The sequence below is a fragment of the Lagenorhynchus albirostris genome, chromosome 16, assembly GCF_949774975.1.
Source record: "Lagenorhynchus albirostris chromosome 16, mLagAlb1.1, whole genome shotgun sequence".
NCBI lineage: Eukaryota > Metazoa > Chordata > Mammalia > Artiodactyla > Delphinidae > Lagenorhynchus > Lagenorhynchus albirostris.
The window spans coordinates 21,021,235-21,040,359 of NC_083110.1; the positions used below are offsets into that span (position 1 = coordinate 21,021,235).

General features: G+C 37.9%; 1 protein-coding gene across 3 annotated transcripts in view; it reads right to left on the reverse strand.

The window, feature by feature from the left end:
* RUFY2 (RUN and FYVE domain containing 2) overlaps positions 1-17,383 on the reverse strand; it is a 74,563-nt gene extending 57,180 nt beyond the window's left edge. For 2 of the 3 annotated variants that reach the window (XM_060126698.1, XM_060126697.1), the window contains exons 1-8: positions 17,278-17,383; positions 15,642-15,815; positions 11,677-11,794; positions 6,542-6,643; positions 4,720-4,843; positions 4,465-4,526; positions 3,343-3,408; positions 362-431 (exon numbers count right to left, since the gene is read on the reverse strand). In XM_060126698.1, the coding sequence (XP_059982681.1) occupies positions 362-431; positions 3,343-3,408; positions 4,465-4,526; positions 4,720-4,843; positions 6,542-6,643; positions 11,677-11,794; positions 15,642-15,815; positions 17,278-17,383 (822 nt within the window). The remainder of the gene's footprint in view (positions 1-361; positions 432-3,342; positions 3,409-4,464; positions 4,527-4,719; positions 4,844-6,541; positions 6,644-11,676; positions 11,795-15,641; positions 15,816-17,277) is intronic. The other variant, XM_060126699.1, reaches the window with a different exon arrangement.
* Positions 17,384-19,125: the final 1,742 nt, after the last annotated feature.

The window sequence follows — 19,125 nt, forward strand, 5'->3', positions numbered from 1 at the left end:
CACGAGGGACAGGATCATTTTAATGGTAATTCCTAACTATAGGTGGTACAGGTCATCCAGATTAAAAAATGAGACTCATGGCTTATTTATAGAAGAGTTGTATGCATTTCATCTTTAGGGCTCATTTCTAGAAGCTGAGTATCTCAAACAATTCACAGATTCACCTAAGAATTTGCCGGAGAATACATGGTTTCTTTAGAACTTATGATCATCAATTACAACTACAGTATAAGTATTCCATCATAATGATGAAAATGTGTTTTTGTGTGTGTGCACGCTTAATGCATTCATACTTAAAATGGAAAAGGATCACCAATACTAGGTCCATGAAAGGCAATTATCCATGGCTAGGTGACAATACCTCTTCAATCAGCTTAGTATTTGACTTTTCTAAAGAGTCAACTCTTGAATGGAGACTGCTGACTGTGCTGCTGAAATTAATAAAGAAAAAACTCATTCAGAATCACACAAACTCACAAAGGCAAGAAAAAGTATGTTATCCTGGACTCATCATGTTGACTGACATGCACCAACTGCCCTGTCTGAATTTTTGATTTTGGGAAATTTCATTAAGTTGGAGAACTTGATCTGACTAACAGAGCAATAAAATCTGTAGCAAAAGAATAAAATTTTCCATTAAAATTCCATTTGGTGCTGCTCATTATATTTTGCTGTCTTCTTAGGGTCCTTCTTACATTTAACTTATAACATTTAGGAATTAAAATTCCACACAAAGATTACTAAATATTGTTAAAACTAAATTCAAAATTATTTTAAATTTAGGATGAATTTTAAATGTCCACTTTATAATTAAGTGGCTTAATGAAGCTTGTAAATAGTGGTCTTCAACACAAGCTCCATCTGTTCACCCTCTCCACTTTCATAATAACTTAAAGACCTCCAAACTCACCCATGGTTTGGGAAATGTGAATATGAGACACCCAGCATCAGGTATCCAATCAGCCTGCAGCTAAGCAATCACCCGTCTTTCAAGGATAGAGTCAAAAGTCAGGTTACAGTATATGAACAAATTTGTTCTGTGTATTTTTACTTAAATCGATCAAGATTGGACATTATTGTACATTTTACTGAGTCATTTTTCAAGGCCTGCTTGATTCTACCATCTCAAACTTTCTCTAATAAAATGAAATATGCTGTATACGTTGCAGTAAAATCTATAATAGATTCAACAAATTTTACACTAGCCTCAGAAATAAGTAATGGCATATTAGTTTAACTGATGAAACAAGAAAAATGTTTTTCTACTCATATTAAATCATTTTTAAAATACAATCATTCTTAGGTAAACAACTTGAATTTTTCACAAACAGCACAAGGGTATCCTGGTGGTGATATGTAATAAGTACAGGACTAGGAGATGGAAGACCAAGTTTATAGTCCCTGCTTTTCTACTTTGTAATTGTGTCACCTTCAAAGTTGTAAAACCTTTCTGAGCTTCAGTTTCCTTATCTATAAAATCAGACAATGATATGTGCCCTACTTTTATGTGAGAATCAGTAAGATAATAATCAAAAAGCACTTTTAAAAACAATAAACCCTCAACAGTTTTTTTCTTTAAGTGAAGGATAATAAGTGAGTTCTATTTTTTCTATTTTCTATACTTTTGAAATATTCTAAATGTACAAGAACTACTTTCTAAAGAGACAAACAATAAAAAAATTAATACATAAAATATACAAAAGTAAGGTACCAATATTGCTGTAAGTGAATAATACACATAATTGAAAAGGGAATGAGAAAGCTCTTCTGAACTGAATGAAATAAACTCTAAAGATAAACAGTTGAGTAAGAATAGTAAAGTACAGACTAGTGTAAAAAGTATGCTACCCTATGTATCTCTGGAGGCATACACAAGAACCTAGTGTATTAATTACTCCCAAAGAGGGAAACCAGATGGTTGGAGATCAGGGAAGAGGGAAATTTTTCATTTTATGTTTCTTCTGAAGTTCGAACCATGTGAATATATTACCTATTCCCAAATAGTGAGTAAAAATTTAAAAGTAAATAAATAAGCAGGACAAGGTTGCATTCAGATATACAATCTCAGAAATACAAATTACAAAATACATATATATATGCATATATTTCCTATATCAATTATTAAAACTCCATGATGAAAAAAGAAAAGACACTGATATAAGATCTTTCTTCTCTCTCCAACTTCAGAGAGAAAGCAAGAGTTACAACTTATTAGTTTCTTTTTCTAAAATGGGAAAATGTTTAACTGTATTTTCAGATTGTAATGCATGTTTATTGAGTGAAACTCAGAAAATACATAAAAGTATAAAGAAATTTAACAATTATTCATAATATCACCCAGAGAGAGCCATTTTTGAATTATTCATCTTAGTTAATGAGAACAGTCTGTTTCTAACAATGTAGTAAATATTATTCACTATACCTGTGCTATCTGGTATGGCAGCCATAAGCCACATGTGGCTTCTCTGAATTGAAATGTGCTGTAAGTGTAAAATGCACATTGAATTTTGAAAACAGTACAACAAAATATATAAAATATCTCATATTTCATGTTTCTTTTTTATTTTTTTAATGTGGTTACTAGATATTTTAAATTACCTTTGTGACTCACATTATATTTCTACTAGACAGAACTATACTACACTATTTTACACACAAGATCTCAGAAATTCTACCCTGATAGAGTATTCACTAACAGCTTCAATGACCAGGTGACATTGGAAGGAGAAAACTTCCACCATGGAAGATGACAGTCACACTGACACGTGAGTCCTTTGAAGTAGGAAAAATGAATTTTTTTTTTTTTTTTTTTTTTTTTTTTGCGGTGTGTGGGTCTCTCACTGTTGTGGCCTCTCCCATTGCGGAGCACAGGCTCCGGACGCACAGGCTCAGCGGCCATGGCTCACAGGCCCAGCCGCTCCGCGGCATGTGGGATCTTCCCAGACCGGGGCACGAACCTGTGTCCCCTGCATCGGCAGGCGGACTCTCAACCACTGCGCCACCAGGGAAGCCCAGAAAAATGAATTTTTGAACCACCAAAATGATATAAACTTTCACCCTATCTAGCCTTTTTTTCTCAAGGGTAGAGGAATAAGTCTGAAATTCTGTTTTTAAATGTCTTTGAAGATTCTATTTAAAAATATGACTCTCATTTTCTGCTGAAAATCAGTTATTTCCAATAATTCTCTGTATTCTCAATTTCCATTCACTCTCTATCCCCTCAACCCCTTTTCAAAGATGCTTAGAAAAAAGGAATAGGGTTAAGATGACCTGAAGGGGGAAAAAAAAACCCTAAGACAACATCCAAAATGTACTAAGTATCCATGTGTCCATAATACTTACTTCAGTTGTCTATTTAATTCTTCAACATAATTCTTCTGGTCTAATATGGCAGCAATTTGAACATTCCTAGAGGAGGGGAAAAAGCAGCTTTGTGCTAACTGGAAAGGTATTTACTGGGTGACCAAAAAAAAAAACCCCCACAAAAGATCTAAATTATCTCAAATTGTGTTAAACCATAATGGTAAAACAACGTTATCTTGCCTTTAAAATATAATTCAAGAATCTTTATAATCATATAGCAGCAAGCTGTGTACTAAATAACTACAACTTTTGTTAAATAAATTACTTGCTAATATTAAACAATACCATTAGTATGTTTTTAAATACTTTTGCATTTATTTATTTAATTTATTTATTTATTTTTTTTGCGGTACGCGGGCCTCTCACTGTTGTGGCCTCTCCCGCTGCGGAGCACAGGCTCCGGACGCACAGGCTCAGCGGCATGGCTCACGGGCCTAGCCGCTCCGCGGCATGTGGGATCTTCCCGGACCGGGGCACGAACCCGTGTCCCCTGCATCAGCAGGCGGACTCTCAACCACTGTGCCACCAGGGAAGTCCCATTTATTTTTTTAAGAAATATATTTGACATATAACATTGTGTAAATTTAAGGTGTACAACATGTTAATATGATACATTTAATATTGTGAAATGATTACCGTTATGTCTTAAAATAAACCAGCATTTGTAAGCTTATGAATAATAAGCTTTCATTTCTTTTTATCACAGAAACAGAGCTGACCATTAAAATGGGTCTCCGGGGAATTCCCTGGCAGTCCAGTGGTTAGGACTCCATGCTCTCAGTAACAAGGGCCCAGGTTCGATCCCTGGTCGGGGAACTAAAATCCCATAAGCCGTGCAGCACAACCAAAAAATAAAGAAAGAAAAAAGAAAATGGGTCTCTGAACTACTGGTATGACCAAAAGTCATACTTCAGATTAAAACCTCCTTCTAAGTGATTTTTGCTTTGTAAACCTAGTAAATGGAAGTGAAAACAAAACAAAGCAGGAACTACACAGAAAAAAAGGAAATAAAAACCACATTGCAAATAGATGGACCTCATACTGATTTGTAAAGAGCTACATATAAAATACAACATGTGAAATAACTTATGAAAATCATACCTTTCTTTATTTCCAATATCTTCTTCGTTCTTTAAATACATGGAAAAATCAATCACTCCAACCTAAAGTAAATAAAGTTATTCTTATTTAGAGGGTGGAAATTCTAGAAGTACCTTTAACATACAACTGACTTTCATCCCTAATTTTTTTCTAGTGTTTAACAGCACTGTTTACAACTTAGAGTAATACCTGGATCAAAGAGGAACAGTACAAACTGAAAACACTCTGCATTTGGCACTAGTCATTCTCACTTACTTGTGAGTCTAAATCCTCTCCCTTTACACACAGATTAGCGTCTATCACATTCAGGCCAACCAGCAGCCCAACAATTACTGCTCCTTCTTCTTCCATCATTAGTGCATGATACTCATAGAATTCACTGTGAAAATTAAAATAATAAAAATCTTACATTACAAATTTATTTTGAAAACTAAATTTTAAAATCTCAATACCTTATTACAAGAATGGAACCAATATAAATTAGGTAACTTGAAATTAGCCTTTCTATATGCAAATAACTTAAAATTTTTGAGATTTAAATGTCTATAAAGAAAACGTAAAAGAAACGGACTGAAGGAGATAAAAGAGGAAAAGGAATTTTGAGAGAGAGAAAAGAGAAGCAAACAGAGATTTAAAAAAAAAAAGGGAGCAGCATTGAGCCCTGGAATGTTTGTGACTCTCGAAAGATACAGTGACTGCTGCTGATCTGATTACGATACTTTTTAGTACAGTTGAATTTTCATCCCAGGACTTATTAAGACGCTTAGGATAAAGACTAATGTGGGGAAACGAACATAAGAAACATTTCAAGTCCATTTTCTAGTCAATGCATTTGGTATATCTATTGCAAGTGCTCTTAATAGATAAGCATTAAAGATATTTATGGATATCTAGATCCCAAAAAATGTTCAAACAAGAGACTTGTGAAAGAAATAGGACAGCCTAAAAACTAAGACTTGACAACTAATACTCAGAAAACTATTTATCACTGTCTCATGCCTTCCTCAAGAAGTCCCATGTATATTACTTAATCACCTTAATTAACCTTCAGAATATCGTTGAGAAATTGAAGGCGTTTAAAGCATGGTCATTCTCATTTAACAAATGGGAAAACCAAGATGTACAACTGGAGTCACAAGTAAAATAAAAAACGACCAGGGACTTCCCTGGTGGTCCAGTGGTAAAGAATCCACCTTCCAGTGCAGGGGATGAGGGTTTGATCCCTGGTTGGGGAACTAAGATCCCACGTGCCGAGGGGCAACTAAGCCCACAAGCCACAACTACTAAGCCCATGTGCCTCAACTAGAGAGCCCACGTGCTGCAAACTACACAGCCCACACGCTCTGGAGCCTGCACACCACAACTACAGAGCCCACGTGCCATAACTACAGAGAAAAAACCCACACGCCACAACTAGAAAGAAGCCCGCACGCTGCAATGAATAGCCTTAGCACCGCAATAAAAAAGATCCTTCATTCCACAACGAAGACCCGATGGAGCCAAAAATAAAAATAAATTTAAAAGAAGAAAACATTAAAAAAAAAAAGACCAGATTCTCCAAAATATCACAGAGGCACTCTAAGAGAACAAGGGCGAAGAGAGGGGCTGCCATGGGCCCACTCCCTTTGAGAACTGATATCCTCGCTTTGAAAGTCTGTCTTAAACATTTGGCCTTCAATTTAAACTGACAGTTTAAAAAGCGTCCACAATACAATCAAAGCAGTAGTTTGGACATTCAAGATCTAAAGAGAAACCTCCTGAATTAAAGCCCCAAATTCCAATACAAATTTTTATTCATAGAATTAACTAATTTAGGAAAAAATTAAAACTTAGAAATACGACATATAAATTACCACCTTGTCAGCCAATAAAAATCTTACAGTATTCATTTTTTAGGCTAGTTCTTGATCCATGTTATGTCTCCACTATGCTTCTCTATCTCATTTTGCTCCTCCTTTTATTTTATGCCATCGTAATGTATTTTACATATCCTTTCATACTGTATCTTCAACCATTTTTGGGAAACAGGATATAAATGAAATAAAAAATGAAAATGAACATGATTTAATGGTAGTACCTCAAGAGATCCCTTTGAATAATTAAGCAACGCAGGTAGTCAGCCATTTTTTTTTGCATGAGGGCTAATCGAAGCCACGCTCTTGCACGACCCAGGGGGGTCCTGAAAAGCAAAACCCAACAGTCAGAAAAGAGCCCCAGCCCAAAGATTATAGACTACATCTTCTATCTTTGTTGAAGTACACATTAATAAAGAAAAAAGCAATTTATCATGGTTTTATCTTAGTTTCTAGAGTTTCAAGCTGACTTAGTTTCAAGTCAGCTCTTTGAGCATGCAAACCAATCCCTGGGAGCTTTTTAAGTCTCTAAGATAAATCTGCACCTACAGGACATCTAGGTACCATTTTATGTCTTGGAAAAAATGACTCTCTAAATAGTGAGGATAATTCCACAAGAAATATTTTATCAGAATAGGCTTAGCCCTCTAAATATGATTATGCAAAATGCATCAATAAAGGCAATATAATGCTCTCAAAAAATAACTGATATTATATCTGAATTTTAAAAATCATGACAAAGCTAAGAAGGTATCTAGATGCTAATTAATTAGAAAGAATCACTGCTTGCTATTTTTCAAATGTTTCTTTTATCCAGTTGTCGTTTAAAACATTAAATCTCCTCTTTAACGTGGAGGCCTGATGGGAACAGAACTTTTAAAACAACAAATTTGTCTGAAAGGCTGTGGACCAGGCCATTTTTGCTGGCTATAAGCAGTGTCTCTGGGACAGAGGGAGCACACAGCTCTTCTTAAGAAGGTATCCTGCAACCTTACCAAATACGTTGATTAGTTCTAGTAGTTTTCTGGTGGCATCTTTAGGATTTTCTATGTATAGTATCATGTCATCAGCAAACAGTGACAGTTTTACTTCTTCTTTTCCATTTGTATTCCTTTTATATCTTTTCCTTCTCTGATTGCTGTGGCTAGGACTTCCAATACTACATTGAATAATAGTGGTGAGAGTGGACATCCTTGTCTTGTTACTGATCTTAGAGGAAATGCTTTCAGCTTTTCACCACTGAGAATGATGTTTACTGTGGGTTTGTCATATATGGTTTTTATTATGTTGAGGTAGGTTCCCTCTATGCCCACTTTCTGGAGAGTTTTTATCATAAATGGGTGTTGAATTCTGTCAGAAGCTTTTTCTGCATCTATTGAGATGATCTTATGGTTAACAACGAAAGGTCAGAAAGAGAAATTAAGAAAACAATAAGAGAATACCTAGGAATAAACCTACCTAAGGAGGCAAAAGACCTGTACTCAGAAAACTATAAAACACTGATGAAAGAAAACAAAGATAACATAAACAGATGGAGAGATATACCATTCTGCTAGCTTGGAAGAATCAATATTGTGAAAATGACTATACCACCCAAAGCAATCTACAGGTTCAATGCAATCCCTATCAAATTACCAATGGCATTTTTCACAGAACTAGAACAAAAAATTTTACAACTTGTATGGAAACACAAAAGACCCCGAACAGCCAAAGCAATCTTGAGAAAGAAAAATGGAGCTGGAGGAATCAAGCTCCCTGACTTCAGACTATACTATGAAGCTACAGTAATCAAGACAGTATGGTACTGGCACAAAAACAGAAATATAGATCAATGGAATAGGATAGAAAGCCCAGAGATAAACCCACGCACATATGGTTACCTTATCTTTGACAAAGGAGGGAAGAATGTACAATGGAGAAAGGACAGCCTCTTCAATAAGTGGTGCTGGTAAAAACGGATAGATACATGTAAAAGAATGAAATTGGAACACACCATACGCAAAAACAAACTCAAAATGGATTAAAGAACTAAATGTAAGGCCAGAAACTATCAAACTCTTAGAGGAAAACATAGGCAGAACACTCTGTGACATATATCACAGGAAGATCCTTTTTGACCCACCTCCTAGAGTAAGGGAAATAAAAACAAAAATAAACAAATGGGACCTAATGAAACTTAAAAGCTTTTAGACAGCAAAGGAAACCATAAACAAGACGAAAAGACAACCCTCAGAATGGGGGAAAATATTTGCAAACAAAGTAACTGACAAAGGATTAATCTCCAAAATATACAAGCAGCTCATGCAGCTCAATATCACAAAAAACAAACAACCCAATCCAAAAATGGGCAGAAGACCTAACTAGACATTTCTCCAAAGAAGATATACAGATGGCCAGCAAATACATGAAAAGATGCTCAACATCACTGATCAGGAGAGAAATGCAAATCAAAACCATAATGAGGTACTACCTCACACAGGTCAGAAATGGTCATCATCAAAAAATCTACAAACAATAAATGCTGGAGAGGGTGTGGAGAAAAGGGAACCCTCTTGCACTGTTGGTGGGAATGTAAATTGCTACAGCCACTATGGAGAACAGTATGAAGGTTCCTTAAAAAACTAAAAATAGAACTACCATACGACCCAGCAATCCCACTATTGGGCATATACCCTGAGAAAACCAGAATTCAAAGAGTCATGTACCACAGTGTTCACTGCAGCACTATTTACAACAGCCAGGACATGGAAGCAACCTAAATGTCCACTGACAGATGAATGGATAAAGAGGATGTGGCATATATAGACAATGGAATATTACTCAGCCATAAAAAGGAACGAAATTGAGTTTTTGTAGTGAGGTGGATGGACCTAGAATTTGTCATACAGAGTGAAGTAAGTCAGAAAGAGAAAAACAAACACTGAATGCTAATGCATGTATATGGAATTTTAAATAGCAGTATGGATGAACCTAGTGGCAGGGCAGGAATAAAGATGCAGATGTAGAGAACAGACTTGAGGGCACGGAGGGGAAGGGGAAGCTGGGACAAAGTGAGAGAGTACCACTGACATATATACACTCCCAAATGTAAAATGGATGGCTAGTGGGAAGTTGCTGCATAGCACAGGGAGATCAGCTGGATGCTTTGTGATCACCAAGAGTGGTGGGATAGGGAGGAGGGTAGGAGGGAAGCTCAAGAGGGAGGGGATATGTGGATATATGTATACATATAGCTGATTCACTTTGTTGTACAGCAGACACTAACACAACATTGTAAAGCATTTATACTCTAATAAAGATGTAAAAAAAAAACTGACGTCGTTTGTGCTCAAGATGAAAACTAATTCTACCTAGGCAAGAGATGTGATGTGTACAAAGCAAAAAACAACACAGTAACTCCTTGTGGCAAACTGAACAAAACCAGCCATCTAGGGAAAGGTAACCTGTGCTCATGGTAACAGTGGCATGGTTTGCACCAAATTCTGAAGCAACCTTCCTGCTAAGGTCATAGGACACAAAATCGGTGTGATGCTATACCCCTCAAGGATTTAAACTTATTGAAAAGTAAATAAATAAAAGTGTGGATTTGTTCTCTTGCTAAAAAAAATTTAATCTCGTATCTCTCTTATCCAAATTCTTATCATTTAGTAAAAATAAAACCAAGTTTTACAGAACATGTATGACTTTTTTAAAGAGAAATACATCATTCACACTTTTACGTTTTCTTATGCAGAGAACATTTTAGCAGGTAATGTGGGAGGAAACAATCTTCACTTCAAACAGCTAACAACTTTCTTATGGCTTAGCATTTTATTTTATTTATTGTTTGGCTTTTTAAAAACAATATGAACATGTATCTTCATATTAAAATGAAGCCAAATCTTATATTTCTCTTTTTGAGAGTTAAATTCCCCTTTTCCTCTCTTTGTTAAAAATTGCTACACCTTATACACCATTGTAAGAAATATGAAGTGTGAACATCACTTGCTATTTAATTCTAAAAACTGGGTTTAAATCCTGGCTCTGCCACTTGTTAACTGTAACTTCTTTGATCTTTACTTTTCACATCTATACAATTATCATGATAATAATCTCTACCCTAAGGTTGATTTAAGCGCTAAATGAGATAAGTCATGTAAAACAATTATCCTGTTACCCTGATACAGTACTCAATGAATAGCTATTTACTTTTATCACTCAATTAAGTACAACTTGCAAATTTGGATGTTGTGATAACAGAAAACACTACCATATTCCCTATAACATACAAAACCCTAAATTGTAAAGCTAAGAGAAAGCAAACTGATAATCTGACAAAAAATGGTAAGTATAAAAAAAAAAGTTATCTCATTCACAAGAATTAAGATAAACTAAAGTAAGCTCTTCTATCTTAATCACACCCTGAAGAACATAAAACCTTAGCCTTAACAGCAAAACACCTGCAAAAAATTTTCAACACTCATGAGTCACTAGCTAGAACATTCAGCTTTTAGGACATTTCATATACAGTTTGTCCTCAGTATTTGTGGGGGATTGGTTCCAGGACCCCCTCAGATACCAAAATCCATGGATACTCAAGCCCCTTATATAAAATGGCATAGTATTTTGCATATAACCTATGCGCATCCTCCCATATACTTTAAATCATCTCTAGATTACTTATAATACCTAAAATAAAGTAAATACTATGTAAATAGTTGCCAGGGTGTGGCAAATTCAAGTTTTGCTTTTTGAAACCTTCTGAAAAAAAATTTTTTGAATATGTTTGATCCAAAGTTGGTTGTATCTGCAGATGCAAAACCCACAGATATCGAGGGCCAGCTGCACCTTCATCTAGTCAAACAGGCAGATGACAATATAGATCCCAATTTTAAGAATAAAAAAAAGTAATTTGCACAAGTCCTGTGGTACAAAAATGGCTTATCAGAGAACTCAAATCTCCTGAGCCTTTGCCCTGGATTTAGCTTAAATCAGTCTTCAAATAGTACAACTGCCTACTACTGCAAACCAGCTTAATACTCAGGAAACGGAAATGCATAATTGATACATCCTATCTTAAAAGAACTTGCCTATTTCCTGCAATACAATGCAGAATTTAAGTAAGTGATATAAGAGTGACTATAATGATAGCAGTATAAAAGAAACAGCACTTAATTCTTATTGAAGGGGCTAAGAAAAATTTCATAAAGGAAATGAAATTTGAGCTGAGCCATAAAGAATAAACAGAATTTTATTAGAAGAGAATGCAAGAAGGTTACATAAGGCTGCGAGAAGATAATAAACTAGACTGTGAGGTACTTTTAAGGAATAGTAAATATACTTCTACGGTGAAGGAGGAACAAGTAATAAGATTACTTACTTAAGACCAGGTAAATCCCGGACACTAGCTCCTATTTCTTCTGCTTCTGGGTACAGCTTCTCCACCAGTTCCAAAGGGCCCCATATAGTTTTGTTATAACTCAAAAATGATTTTCTTACTTTAAAAAGAAAATATAATGCATGTAACTTCAACTTACAAAACTGTAGTAACCTCATGTTAAATACTTAGTTTCAACATTTCTAACTTAACATACGATTATTCACAGACCTTTCCTCTCTTATCACTACACAGCCCTGTTGATCAGAAGCCTGTTGATTCTGATATTCTCCCTATCAGAAATATGCACCTTGGTCATTTTTCCATATCAGAAATATGCAAGTAGGTAATTAAAGTAGAAGAACAACTAGGCTCATTCTTTTTTTTTTAACTTTCTTTTTTTAATAGATATTTATTTTATTTTGCGCAGGCTTCTCGATAGCTGTGGCGCACAGGCTCAGTAGTTGCAGTGCATGGGCTCTGTAGTTGGTGGCGTGAGGGCTCCAGAGCACACGGGCTCTCTAGTTGTGGTGTGCAGGCTCAGCAGTTGCAGTGTATGGGCTTAGTTTCCCTGCAGCACGTGGGATCTTAGCTCCCCGACCACGGATTGAACCGGCGTCCCCTGCATTGCAAGACCAATTCTTAACCACTGGACTACCAGGGAAGTCCCATAGGCTCATTCTTTACCAGTACAAAAATAAGACTGGTGGCCCTAGCAGGCTGATCTTTACCAGTTTATTCAATAAACCAAGGACAAATAGTTATTTTACTTCTAAACACAAAAAATTGTGACTTTACTTTTCCTTTTATTTGAATGTGAGATTCGGGTAATATAAAACCATGAAATCACTATGTTTCCTTCTAATACTGACCAGATCTGTAGATCCAGTGTGCCTATCATATGCACCACCCAAAAGCCAGCAAGATAGGCAATTTTCCCTGGGGGAGAAAAATCCATCAGCACAAAGTAGCTTTATAATGGTTGATCAAGATAGGCATTTGACTGTTAGGATATGCCTCATGATATTTTGGGAAGTAAAGGAAAATATATTCAGAAAAGAGTCTAAAACGTAACTATCGTGGCCATCATTTGGCAATTCCATTTCAGCAGTCTGGGGGAAAATAAAGACCTATGTCACTGCTATTTTTTTTTTAAATAAATAAAAAGGAAGTTTTTCAAAAAGCAAATTAAAACTCAAGGCCTGAGATAAGACTGTTGACTTCCTGATGTATTAAAAGAAGTATTCAGAGACTGAGAATATCAAGAGTAGGCAAAAATGTGGGGAAACAAACACATTCACTGTTGTTTGATTAATCAGTGAAGGCTTTACAGACATCAGTTGCCTATATCCTTTGACCCAATAATTCTACTCCTAAGAATCCTAAAGAAATCTTAGCACGTGTGTACAAACATATATATCCAAAGATGTCCTTACAGCATAATTTTAATGATAAAAAACTGGAAACACCTAAGTGTACATTAAGAGGAAAGTAGTTAAATAAGTCATGGTATACATATACTATGAAATATTTTACAGCCATTAAAAATGTGATAAAGACTCTATGTAAATGGCAAAATCTCCAAACCATACCATTAAGTTTTTCTTTTTTTTAAATAGGGAAAAAAAGAAAGTCACAGAATAATACAGCATGATTTTATTTAGAGTAAAAGAAAAAATCACCTGTAATTCAATTTAAAAAAGAAAGAAAGAAAAACAGAAAAGAGCTGAAAGAGTGACAAAGATTCCTTTAGAGAGATGAATGGAAGAGAATGAAGGGAAATTATGTTTTTGCTCCATGTGCTTCTATGTTGTTTGATTCATGTACAAAAAGAACATATTTCACTATTATATATAATTTTTAAAATTATTTTAACTCTAATTAAAGAAAAAGTGGAACCTGAAGAAACAAAAACAACAAAACCAAGCTCATAGATACGCGTTCCAGATTGGTGGTTGCCAGGGTTGGAGGGTGGGAATAGATGAAATGGGTAAAGATGGTCAAAAGGTACAAACTTCTAGTTATAAAAGAAGTCCTGGGGACGTAATGTACATAATGACTACAGTTACTGTATTGTAGATTGTATTGTATATCTGAAAGCTGCTAAGAGTAAATCTTAAAAGTTCTCATCACAAGAAAAAAAATCTTGTAACTATGTGTGGTAATGGATGTTAACTGGGTTTATTGTGGTGATCATTTCACAATATATAAAAATACTGAATCGTGTTGTACCCATTAAACTAATACGTTATATGTCAATTATATCTCAATAAATATAAACAAATTTTAATTTAAAAATGAATACATTAATAACATCACATATAGGGTTTCTCAAATTTCGATGCCAAGGCTCCTTCTCAGTTTAAAGTACATTTTATTAAAACCATGTTTAGGTAAATCTCCTCTTTTGCTTTTCACATTTACCCCTACTCTCATGTGCCATAGTCAGAAACTCCCCCTAAGTGTGCATCAGCAGATGAATGGATAAAGAAGATGTGGTATATATACACAATGGAATATTAGCCATAAAAAAGAATGGAATAATACCATTTGCAGCAACACGGATGGACCTAGAAATCATCATAATAAGTGAAGTAGTCAGTCAGAGAAAGACAAGTATCATATGATATCACTTTTATGTGGAATCTAAGAAAATTATACAAATGAACTTACTTACAAAAGGGAAATAGACTCAGAGACATAGAAAACAAATTTATGGTTACCAAAGGGGAAAGGAGGGGGGGATAAATTAGGAGTTTGGGATTAAAATATACACAGTACTATACATAAAATATTTCTATATCAGAAATATGGGAACTATACTCAATATCTTGTAATAACCTATAATGGAAAAGAATCTAAAGAAGAATATAGATATATAAAATATACATATATATAATATATATATAAAACTGAATCACTTTGCTGTACACCTGAAACTAACACAATATTGTAAATCAACTATATTTCAATTAAAATTTTTTTAAAAAAAGAGCTTTCCAACTTACCCAGGCTTCTGGTATACCAACATAAAAGCAAGCTTCTCTTCTTTTTTAATAGTCACCTTAGTACACATCTCTTACATAGCCCTCTACACAGCTCTGATCATATGAACCAGAGATCAAAATAGTTACTATAAGTAAAAGAACAGTAATATAATACAAACACATAAAAATAATTCAATGTGAAATGTATAGATGAATACAATATCCAGTTATCATCATTTTCAGGGAGCACTCACATTTCTACAATAACCCAGTCCAGAAGACAATTTTTCTAGATATGTTTCCATGCACTAAGGAGGTTCATATTTCAACAATCAACTATTTTAATGTATTTATTCAAGAGAGCCCAAACTAGTAATTATAGTTCATACCAGAATCACCAAGCTTAAGATTTTCTATATAACTCTATAGTTGTCCTAGAAAATGGAAATCAGCTCAGAGTATGTTGAAAACATTTTTAAATCAAATACACTTTTTACAGGGACTTCCCTGGTTGTCTAGTGGTTAAGAATCCACCTTCCAATGCAGGGGACGTGGGCTCAATCCCTGGTCAGGGAGCTAAGATCCCACATGCCACAGGGCAACTAAGCCGGCGTGCTGCGACTACTGAGCCTGAGTGTTCTGGAGCCCGCGCGCCGCAACTAGAGAAGCCTATGTGCCGCAACAGAGAGCTGGCATGCTGCAACTAAGACCCGATGCAGCCAAATAAATAAATAATTTGTTTTTTTTAAAACAAAAGAGTATACAAATACATTTTTACAAAACAGTAACAACTAAGGATTTTCTGAAGACCACCCATTAGAAAACATAAAGTAGTAGGGTATTTTCTCCTAAAACCAACCCACCCAGTATTTTTAAAGTAACAGTAATTATGGCCTCAAAAAAAATCACATTTTCAAGGATATTTAAGATGGGAGGGGGGAGGTTCTATAGTTGGTTTTTTAAAAAAAAATCTCACAATACCTTTAAGACCATGTTTCAGACAATGCTCCATAACAACGAAGAACTGCTGCAAGGGGGGATAATCAGAATCCAAAGTGCGGCCAAAGCTTAGAGCAGATTCAATGAGTCCTTTAATACTGAGTTTAGCCATGTTTAACAAGTTTGCTCTCTCTACAGCTGTAGGGTCTTTTGTAGCTGAAAGCACAAGAAAGGAGTCCAACATCACTTGCAACAACTGACATTGTAAACTATACAAACCCTTTCCTTCCCCTGTAAAACCAACAGTGGTTTGTTTTTCCTTGGTGGACAAGTAAGTCTTCCTAACATACACCCCTAGTTAACTTCTTTTTATGTCTCTCATGCATACCATAGAACAATGCTCACTCCAGCCAAAGTTTATGAATTATTCTCAAGATCCTGCAAATTGGCTATTCTAGGGTATTTATTTTACTTTTGTGGCACCTCTTCAGGGAGAATGAGTTTTTTTAAATCTTTCTCTGGAGATAAGAGTAACAGACAACATGTTTAAGGGTTCATGCAAAGGCAGACAGCAGGAACCATCACAGATGAATCCAAAAGCAAAAAAATGTTCAGAATAAACTGGCAATACAATAAAAGGTAGTTAAAATTCTAAGATTCCAATTTCACCCATAACAAACATGACAGGTAAGTAAAATAGGGGGCCACAAAAGAAGCCATTCAACTCTCACTCATTTTAACCCTCTTTTTATCTTGTCTCTTTTCATTGCAATTGTAGTTCTGTATTGCAGGACTCCTTTATTTTCCCAGAGGAAATAAAAGCAGGGTCCAGTTTCACCTTAAGGTTGCCTGACCTTCCACACAGCTGATCCAGTTGAATATCAAGGTAATCGATGCATTTTTTTAAAACTGATTTTACCTGATACTTTCAATTCACAAAAATTTTTCTTTCCCACAAATTTTATTCTCAGTTTTCTTATAAATTCAGATGCTTCCCCATACTCTCATCACTGTTGTGACTGGCAGAAATATTTTCAGCAAACACAGATGCCAAAATGAAGTGTAAAAAAATAAAGCACTTAGTATACTGTCTCATAATCCCTGACAAATTTACTAGTCCAAGTAAACCAAATGTCCGTTTTTCCTTCACTGGATAAAAAGTCCAGGGTTCCCAATGATCTAGTATTTTACTTCTGACCACAGATAGCCAGGCGTGAAGCGTGACACTGAATCCTAAGCAACTTAAAATGCAAACAGTCACAACTGCTACGACCAAGCTAGCTGGTGGAGAATCTCCACACAAGACATCATTGCTTCAAATATGCATCGTGGTATGACTCCCTCTTTTTTCGGGGACGAAACCAGTCGATGTTTCATAATCTGCAGCAATTCTCATTTTTCTTAACAGTGCCCATCACAATCCGTAATGTACGATGCCACAACCAGACAAAGGACGCCTTTATAACTGCTCGAAGGTAGGTCCTGGTGGGCGCCGGCAGCTCCCGAGTAGAGGAGCGTTTGCACCCCAGCCGCGCCCCGCCCGGGCTGCGGCCCCCACACGCGCCCAAAGGCCGTTCCCGCATCTTGCCTGTAGAACCCCTTCCCTGCCTCCCTGCCTGCCAGCCAGCAAGGCTGCCCAAGGGCTCGGGGCGCCCCAACACCCTCACGGAATGCTCACCCGGGGTCCTGCGCGGCATCGCTGCCCCTCTCCCGCCCACTGCGTCTGGAACCCAAGCCCAAACCTGAGACGCTTCCCTCCGCCACCCCCAAACCTGAAAAGTCATCGCCCGTCCCCGACTATTTCCCCCGACCCGGGAGCTGCACCCCGGCCGGCCCTGTCCTCGCTCTCTGTAAGCCGACGGACCACCAAACCTCTGCCATTAGGCCCCTGAACGGGGAAGGGGGCGAGGGGGAACGAGGGGCGGCCGCGCGTTGCCATGGCGACCGCGGGCGCCCCTGCGTCCCCGGCTGCCTCCGCCCAGGCCCAAACCCGGCTTCGGACCCCAGTCCCGACCCCGAGGCCTCCATGACCACACCACCAATCCTCCTGGCCCGGCCGAGCCCTCGGCCCAGCACGGAGGGCCGGGCGTCCGCTCTCGGCCTGCTCCGCTTACCCATGGCGGCGGCGGCGGCGGCGGCGACGCGGTCTCGGGCGGGGACTCCCTGGGCCCCGCCAGCAGCTCCCTTCAGGCGAGCGGCGGCCGCCACGGCGTCTGCGACCAGGCCCGCTGCGGCCCACAGCGCTCCCGGCGGCGGGAGGGCGGCCGGGCGGTCCCGCGGCGCCCGAGTGGGGCGGGGGGCCGCGGAGCCTGAAGCCGGCAGCGGAGAAATCCACCCTCTCTGAGCCACTTCGGATCCAGCCGGAGCGGAAGGAGAAGGAAAAGGAGCGTGAGGAGGCCCTGGCGTTGAGGACCTGGCGTTGAGGAGGACCTCGCGTTGAGAGGAGGACCTCGCGTTGAGGAGAACCTCGCGTTGAGGAGCAGGGGGGCGGACCCTGGTCTCTCACCCTGGGGGCCTCGCCGGAGCGCTAGCGCTGCATTTCCAAGGGGATGCGAGTCACGTGCAAACGTTTTCATCTCCTGGGTCCGGCTGGGTTTAATCGAACACACCTGACCGCTTCCCTTCTTCACCAACTAACTCGCAGGGGACCACCAGTGAATCCACTGGTTTATAAAAAGCAACGAGGAATGGTCTCAGTAATCGAGGGAAAGGTGCAGAGATAAAGCCAGTGTTTTCTCATTTCAGGGAGTAAACACTCTCGTGGTCAGATGACACTAGGTTTAAGTTATATCAATTTGGGGAAACTGAGCTATTACCTAGTTAGATCGGCAATTGTTTTTTGTTTTTTTTTAAGAATATATTTTTAAAATTTATTTATTTTATTTTTGGCTGTGTTGGGTCTTCGTTGCTGCACGCGGGCTTTCTCTAGCTGCGGCGAGCGGGGGCTACTCTTCGTTGTGGTGCACGGGCTTCTTATTGCAGTGGCTTCTCTTGTTGCGGAGCACGAGCTCTAGGCATGTGGGCTTCAGTAGTTGTGGCGTGCGGGCTCTAGAGTGCAGGCTCAGTAGTTGTGGCTCGCTCACGGGCTTAGTTGCTCCGCGGCATGTGGGATCTTCCCAGACCAGGGCTTGAACCTGTGTCCCCTGCATTGGCAGGCGGATTCTTAACCACTGCGCCACCAGGGAAGCCCAGCAATTATTAAAACAGTGTCCGAGTTAGAAATAGACTGATATTTCGAGGAAATGGAGCGATGTTTATCTCTTCATCACATTGGTCAGCATACAGTTCTATTATGTTTCTTTACTTCTTTTGGTTTTTAATTTTCTTTATTGTGAGATAATCATACATGGATATAAATTTATAAAGCATATATACATTTAAAGAATCATAAAGTGAACAGCTGGGAAAACACCACCAGATCAAGAGAGCATAGAACAGGAGAGTCATCTTCCCTGGGGGAAAGGCCTTTAGCCACAATCCCCCTAGAAGTATTAATAAATACGATTCTGACTTCTATGACAATTGT